A 7329-nucleotide genomic window follows, 5' to 3' on the forward strand; every position below is an offset into this window, starting at 1 on the left:
CTGAGTAAAGCCCTTGATGTCACCAGAACTTGTGTCACGTGGAGAAGTCATTGGAGTGATGAGAATTCAGTTTCCTGGAGGGGGCAGTGGGGTGGTCTCTTGGGGGAAAAGATGGTTTGAATGCTGTAGAATTGGGCTGTGGTGAGGGTTGCACAGCTCTGTGAGTTTGCTAAGAACCACTGAGCTGCACGCTTAAAACCTGGGAGGTGTGAGGTAGGAGATTTCCTCATGATGGAGCCTGAGACCCTGCTCTGCTTCCTCCCAGGGGCCCTGCCCAAACCCTCCCTCAGGGCGGAGCCAGGCCCTGTGATCCCCCGGGGGCGGCCTGTGACCTTTGTGTGCTGGGGCCCAGCTTGGGCTGAGATCTTCTACCTGGAGAAGGATGGAAGGCGCGTCTACCTTTATCACAAAAGTGAGCCTCAAGGTGGTTTGCCTGTGACAGAGGCCAGATTCCACATCCCTGCAGTGAGTGATGTTACTGCAGGGAGTTACCGCTGCCTCTATGAAAATGTGTATGAGGTCCGGTCTGAGCGCAGTGAGCCCCTGCAGCTGCAGGTCACAGAGGAGGACGCCTCCACTCCGCCCTCAGGTGGGTCCCAGCGCCCTGCACCCTGTCCCTGCCCGTCTCTGTCCTCGGGCTCCCTGCCCTCCTGCTCACCCCCAGCCCTGGGGCTCCCGTCCCCCTGCACACATGACTCTCGGCCTTCACCCCTGGCTCAGGGCCCTGGACTCTAGTCCCATCTGGAAACCAGGGTGGCCTGGACCCTGAGCCCCGCATCAGAGGGGGCACACAGCTGTCCTGCTGGGCTGGGTGGGGCCTGAGCTTCCAGCCACCAGGTGGGGACAGACCTTTTCAAGGGGCCCGAATCCTTCCCCTCAGGATGGCAGTGCCCTGCCCTTTCCCCTGGCCAGGCTCTTTGGGGCCGGGGCAATGTGTGCCCTGGGGTCTGCCCTCCATGGGCAAGTGGCATGATCCAGGGGCATGACCAGAGCTGGACGTTGCTTAGGGGCATTTTTTGGATGAGGCTGCCCCCGACCTGGTGTGGTCAGACCCTGAGATGAACTGGAATCAGGGTCCAGCAAAAACATGGGGAGGGAAGGAGGTGTCCACTAATTCATCCTGACCCTGTGACCCTCCCTGCCCTGGGGGCCTGTGGTTGGCACAGTGGCTGGGTGAGGTGAGCTCAGAGTCCAGGCCCTGTGAGCCTGTGGCCAGGTCAGGGGGCTCCCACCCTGTGTGTCCATGGGCCAGGACCAGCTGCCCTGTGCTAATGTAGGGAGGGTGGTGGGATGTTCTGAGGGGTGGCCAGCCCCTCAGACAAGTGGAATCAGAAAGGGTGCCACCCGGTGTACCCTGTCTCCCTGTGCCCTTTCTGGGGGGTGTCGGGGCGTCCTCTCTACTGGGATGTGCAGAGAAAGAGACCAGGTGAGGGCGCTGTGGGCGGTGAAGGGCCAGGTGAATGGGGCAGGCAAAGTGGAACTTGGGCTCAGTGGTTGCCCTGCCCCTTTCAGGGGAGCCCCTGGAGACCTCAACTCTCACCCTGAATGTGGGCTGGGGAGGGGGACCAAAGCCCTGGCGTCCCCTCCTCGGACTCTGCTGGGCAGTGTGCAGTGGGGTGGCCGTGAGCAGGGGCTCTGCCTCTCTCACAGTGGGGCACACAGGGAGGGCAGTGACATTTACATCCTCAACAGCAAGAGACCAGTTCAACCCCTGGCTGGGGGTGGGGCGTGGGGGTTTGGTGAGAGCCAGGAACGAGATGCTGTATCTCCCTGCTGGAGTTTGATGAAATGCAGGTTTGCATTTGGCAGCTGGGCCTGCCCTGGGGTCCTCTAGGTGACTGGCTGTGGCACCTGGGGACGTGCACCGAGGGCTCCTGAGGTGCTGCAGGTGGAGGTATTCCTGGGGCGGGGCCTGGGTGCTCCCCATGGAGGGAGGTTCCCTGAGGGAACCAGGAGGCAGGGCGTCCAGAGAAGGGGAGCGGCTGCCTGAGACGTCCGTCACCCCTTCCTGTCTCCTAGCAACACGCCCTGCTGTCACCCTCCCACCCACAGAAGTGACACCTTCAGCCACAGAATCGGCCTCCCAGACAGGTCAGCCATCGGGGAGGGAGTGTGCACAGGGGTATAGGGGAGGGGCAGGTTCCCCCATTGAGAAGGCGCTCCAGCCTCCGAGGGCCTGGACTGGCCCAGTCGTGTCCACCTGTCAGTGACCCCTGCCCTCTGCTTCCAGGCCCCGCCTCCCGGGATTACACAGTGGAGAACAGCATCCGCTTGGGCCTGGCGGGCGTGGTCTTGCTGATCCTGGTGGCGATTCTGGTGGAAGCTGGCCTCAGCCAGCGCAGGACCCCACAGGGACCACAGGAGTAAAGACAAGCGAGCCCCCCGGAGAGAGGGGATCCCAGGGCCCCAGCAGGGACCTCACCGGGGGCCCGAGGCTCACCCTGGAGCCCAAAGACCCAGAGTCGCCCCCGCTGTTGTTCAAGGACAAGAGAACCCAGGCCCACGTGGGTTAGGAAGCTTGGCCTCAACCCCTCATCTTCCCAGGACCATCGAGAGGACTCAGCTTGATTGACAGGCAGGCAGACAGGGCAGAGCCCCAGGGGAAACAAGGCAGGTGGAACGGAGGCAGGGCAGACACGGCCACGTGAGCCAATCTAATCACGGAAGCCAACCGCGCAGAAATAACAGGATGATTTTAGACTGGGAGGGGCCTCAACAATAAGGTGAGCTGAGGCATAGGAACCCAGAAGGTTCAGGTCTGCTTCTGGGCAAGAACAATTGAGAGAATTCATCAGGTGGCCACAGGGGGAGATAGAGAGCAGGTTTGTAGCAAATACATACCCCTAGACCACAGGCTTCAGTGGCCACCATGACTGAGCCCTCTCCCCATGCAGGGAGTCTGAATCTGCTTGCAATAAAGTTTCTCCACTTTTGCTTCAATCTTCTGGTCTGAGATTTTATTCTTAGGGTTCCTGCAACTCGATCCTCTGAAATAAACCTGGGCTTCATGTTCCGGGTATCATAACGATTCCTATCCCAGCCAACCCAGGGCCTCTAAGACATGGGAGGGAGGCAAACTGCCCTCCATCAGGTGGGTGGGCCTCCTCAGATGGGCTGAAGAGAACAGGACTGACCCCGGATTCTGCTGGGAAAACTTGCTGGGGTTCGAGCTGAGACCGCAGATCCCCTGGTCTCCAGCCGCCAGCCCTCCCTTCAGATTTTGCACTTGCCAGACTCCTGGATTGTGTGAGCCAATCCTGCCACATACATCTCTCTGTATATACAGGCCTGTTGGTCCTGTGTCTGTGACAGACCTGCACGGATACAGTGGGCACCGCATTTCTTTTGTGGGGCTGGGGGATGATGAAAATAATTTAAAATGAAGTAGAAGCAATGGCTCACAAGATGGTGAATGGACAACATGCCACTGGATAGTACACTTTTCCCCCTTCTGAGGATCTTGTCTGTATTGTTGACACTATTAGAGAAGTTCCCCATCCTCCCCTCCCCCACCATTGCCCTCCTGATGGCCCAGCTCTGCCTGGGGCCTGCCTGGGGGCTGCAGCCTCTGCACTCATCCCTGGGCTGGGAGCTGAGGAGTCTCAGGCCTTTCCCTCCAGGTCCTGACTCTCCTCTGTCTCCTCCTCCTGGGGGCCCCTCCCCTGGGAGGTCACAAGGATGCACCTCAGTGTTGTGAGGGGGGAGGCTACGGGACCACCTTCCCTAGTCACAGTGTCTGAGTTCTGTGCCCTAAATGCTAAATGGACCCATGAAGGCTCATCAGCTTCCAGTCGGGAATCCAGCCACCAGCCTGGACTCATCTGGGTCTTTGCAAACTCAACCTTCCCAGAAGCCCCGCCCACCAACATGACTCTTTCTTCAGTGATTTGGCTTCAGTGGATTTGGGTGCTTTCAGTTTAGAAATAGCCAGAGGCAGCTGGGAGGCAGGGGAGTGTGCGGGTGGCAGCTCAGGGTCACAGGGCACAGAGGGGCACAAATACGAGGGCATCGAGCCTCATCCAGGTGCCACCTGCCCTGCAGAGCATGAGGGGGCAGGCTGAGTCCTTCCCGTGTACCCACCACTCCCTGTGCTGCCCCTGGAATAACATGGAGGTGTCAGGAGAGTCTATGGTTTCACGTTTGCAGGTGAGAAACCGATGCATTTGCATAAGAGAATGTGTGGTTTGGGGACAGTCAGCTTGTGAGGGCCAGATGACAAGCCATTAAGTTTCCCTGCCTGTATGGTCTACCTATGTTTCTATGTATCTCCATATATATCGTTGTATCTTTATATCTATCTATGTAACTATGTATCTATCTAATTATCTATGTATCAATCTGTGTAACTATGTATCTAAATATCAATGAATTTATATAATTATCTCTGTATCTATCTAAATATCTATTCAACTCTCTGTATTTATATAATTATGCATCTGACAACCTGTATATCTATCTATGTAGCCCAGTATGTATTTATATAACTGAGTATTTTTGTAACTATCTCTATATCCATGTGTGCATCTATGTATTTATCTATGTAACTATCAATTTGTGTATCTGTGTAACAACTTATACATCTATGTATCTGAGTACCCAGCTATCTAGGATCTATCTACATATCTATCTCCCTATTTGTCTATCTATCTATCTATCATCTATGTCTGTCTATAGCAGGTGAATTAATACCATGTGGGTTTGATCTGGTCATGGGTTTAGCCTGGTGAGGACGTATATCGCTAGAAAGTGCTGCGTGAAAAATTAGAAATTTACTTCTTCATAGCGTTTCACCAAGGCCTGTATGGACCAAAAAAGAGGAAACTGGATTTGGGGTTAGGAGCACCTGCCTCCCTTCATGAGAAACCACGGAAATGACGCACATGGCTCAGTCCTTTTAAAGCCGCCCTGCAAGTTCCCTGACCTGCAGGACCCTGCCCGCCCTCACCCAGGCACCTCCTCCATGTGGACAAGGACAGAGAAGACTGGGAGAGGCTGGCCATGAGCCCCCGGCCCTCCACCCTCCTGGGCCTCGGTGAGTCCTGGATGGAGAGACCGCATCCCAGGGACCGAGGGGGTGGGATCTGGGGAGGCAACCACATCCCTGCTCAGTCTGACTCCAGCCCAGGAGACTCATGGTCCCTCCTGGGGGTCTGGCCCCTCAGCTCTGGCCCTGACCTAAGTGTGACCATGGGAGGGTCAGTCCTAGAAACAGGTGCCTGGGTGTGGGGACCGGTTCTGACTGAGGACCTGATTGGAAGAGGGGGTGGGAGTTTGTCTGCAAACTCAGAGCAGGAAGCAGGATTGTGCTCAGAGGGGATGGCGAGGAGGGAGCCTGGGAAATTCTCGGGGCCGAGCCCGCTGCCTCCAGGAAGGCCTCCTGATTGCAGCCCAAGGAGGACCGGGTTCTGGGCGTTGTTCTCACCAGACCTTCCCTTGCAGTGCTCTGCCTGGGCCAGACGATCCACATGCAGGAGGGTGAGTCCGTCTTTTTAAATGGAGTTTTTCATATCAATTCCATTTTCAGGCATAATATTGGTTTTCCTCAGAGTCCTCTCCAGGTGTATCTTCAGCTGGAATGAGCCCCAGCCTCTCTCTTTGTCTGGATCTGTCTGTTCTCTGCCCTCTGGCTAAGTTACCTTCAGAAACCAGCCTTTCTTTCACTTTCACGAACACCATGTTCCTGCTGAACCTCGGCCTTCTCCCAGGCTGAGGGCTTCTGTGCTGGGCTTGGCTCATTCCCACCTGACCCTCTGGTCTCAGCTCAGGGCTGCCCCCACTGCCTCTGATGAGAGGTGAGCTCTGCCCCCCTCACCCTGAGCCTCCCACACTCAGCCCTGGGCGAGTATCACAGCGCGTGGCTGTGGTCTGCACACTCCCCCCCTCACCCTGTGCTCCCTCTTCCCTTCCCCCAAGAAGGCAGGGACCCTCCTGTGTTTCTCTTATTTGTGGAGCCAATGGCAAAAGGAGGCGTCTGTAAAGGAAAAGATGGGAGCTGAGCTGTGGCTGAAGGAATGAGGGAATGAGTGCTGGGGCTCGGCCAGCTCCGCCTCTATGGGGTTTGGGTAACTTGGATCCCTTCTTCCTGTTTCAGGGCTAGAGCCCTCTCTCCCTGCCCAGCCCAGTTTAGACACTTGGGGTGTCAGGTGCCTAGGTCACAAGGAAGTGGAAATGGGCTGAGAGGAAGGTGGGAAATGCAGAGGGAACCTGAGTGAGTGCTGCTCAGAGGACGTGCCCTGGAGTCAGGGGGTCCTCAGCCACTGGGGTCCTGTGAGCAGGTCCAGTCTGGTGTCTACTCCCACCCCCACTAGACCTCCCATGGGGCCCTGAAGGCCAAATGGTACCCACAATCTCCCCAGCTGCTTTCAGGCCTGTCCAAGGCCTTCCCACCATCTCAGAGTCCACAGTCCCTGTCTCCATGAGTAACCTGCTCATCCTCATCCTCTGCCTCCCTCCCAGCCCTGTCTGTCTCCCTGGAGAGTGGCCGTGGGGAGGGAGACATGTCTGGGGCCCCAGGCTGCTCTGACACCTCCCGTGTCCCCCTGAGAAAAGCTCAGGATGTCACCAGAACTTGAGTCACGTGGAGAAGTCAATGGAGAGATGAGGACCTAGTTTCTTGGAGAGGGAAGGGGCGGGGTTTGCGGAAGGAATGTTTCAAATGGTGTGGAATTGGGCTGTGGTGAGGGTTGCACAGCTCTGCGAGTTTTCTAAGAACCACTGAGCTGCAGGGTTAAGACATGGGAGGTGTGAGGTAGGAGATTTCCTCATGATGGAGCCTGAGATCCTGCTCTGCTTCCTCCCAGGGTCCCGGCCCAAACCCACCCTCAGGGCCGAGCCAGGCCCTGTGATCCCCCGGGGACGGCCTGTGACCTTTGTGTGCCGGGGTCCAGCTGGGGCTCAGATGTGCCGCCTGGTGATGGATGGAAGACCTGAACGCCGTTATCAGAACCTGGTGCCTCTAGATGGTTCACAGGGGACAGAGGAGAGATTCCTCTTCCCTGTGGTGGCTGCAGACACTGCAGGGAGTTACCGCTGCTACTGTTTCACCCAGTTCGGCTGGTCTAAGCGCAGTGAGCCCCTGGAGCTGCAGGTGACAGGGGAGGACGCCTCCACTCCGCCCTCAGGTGGGTCCCAGGGCCCTGCACCCTGTCCCAGCCCCGTCTCTGTCCTTGGGCTCCCTGCCCTCCTGCTCACCCCCAGCCCTGGGGCTCCCCTCCCTCTGCACACATAACCCTCAGCCTTCACCCCTGGCTGTGGGCCCTGGAATGTGGTCCCATCTGGACACCACGGTGGCCTGGACCCTGAGCTCGGGATCAGAGGGGACACAGAGCT

At 57.3% G+C, this 7329-nt stretch overlaps 1 protein-coding gene across 1 annotated transcript; it reads left to right on the forward strand.

Annotated features, from left to right (window-relative positions):
* Positions 1-4941: 4941 nt before the first annotated feature.
* Positions 4942-7121, forward strand: LAIR2 (leukocyte associated immunoglobulin like receptor 2; the record flags this gene model as incomplete). Its single annotated transcript, XM_014451109.2, has 3 exons — positions 4942-5032; positions 5440-5475; positions 6801-7121. Coding segments are annotated over exons 1-3 (391 nt in total), but the record flags the coding sequence as incomplete, so codon positions are not given.
* Between the last annotated feature and the right edge of the window lie 208 nt (positions 7122-7329).

The sequence above is a fragment of the Myotis lucifugus genome, unplaced genomic scaffold (genome assembly GCF_000147115.1).
Source record: "Myotis lucifugus unplaced genomic scaffold, Myoluc2.0 scaffold_7884, whole genome shotgun sequence".
NCBI classification, from domain to species: Eukaryota; Metazoa; Chordata; class Mammalia; order Chiroptera; family Vespertilionidae; genus Myotis; species Myotis lucifugus.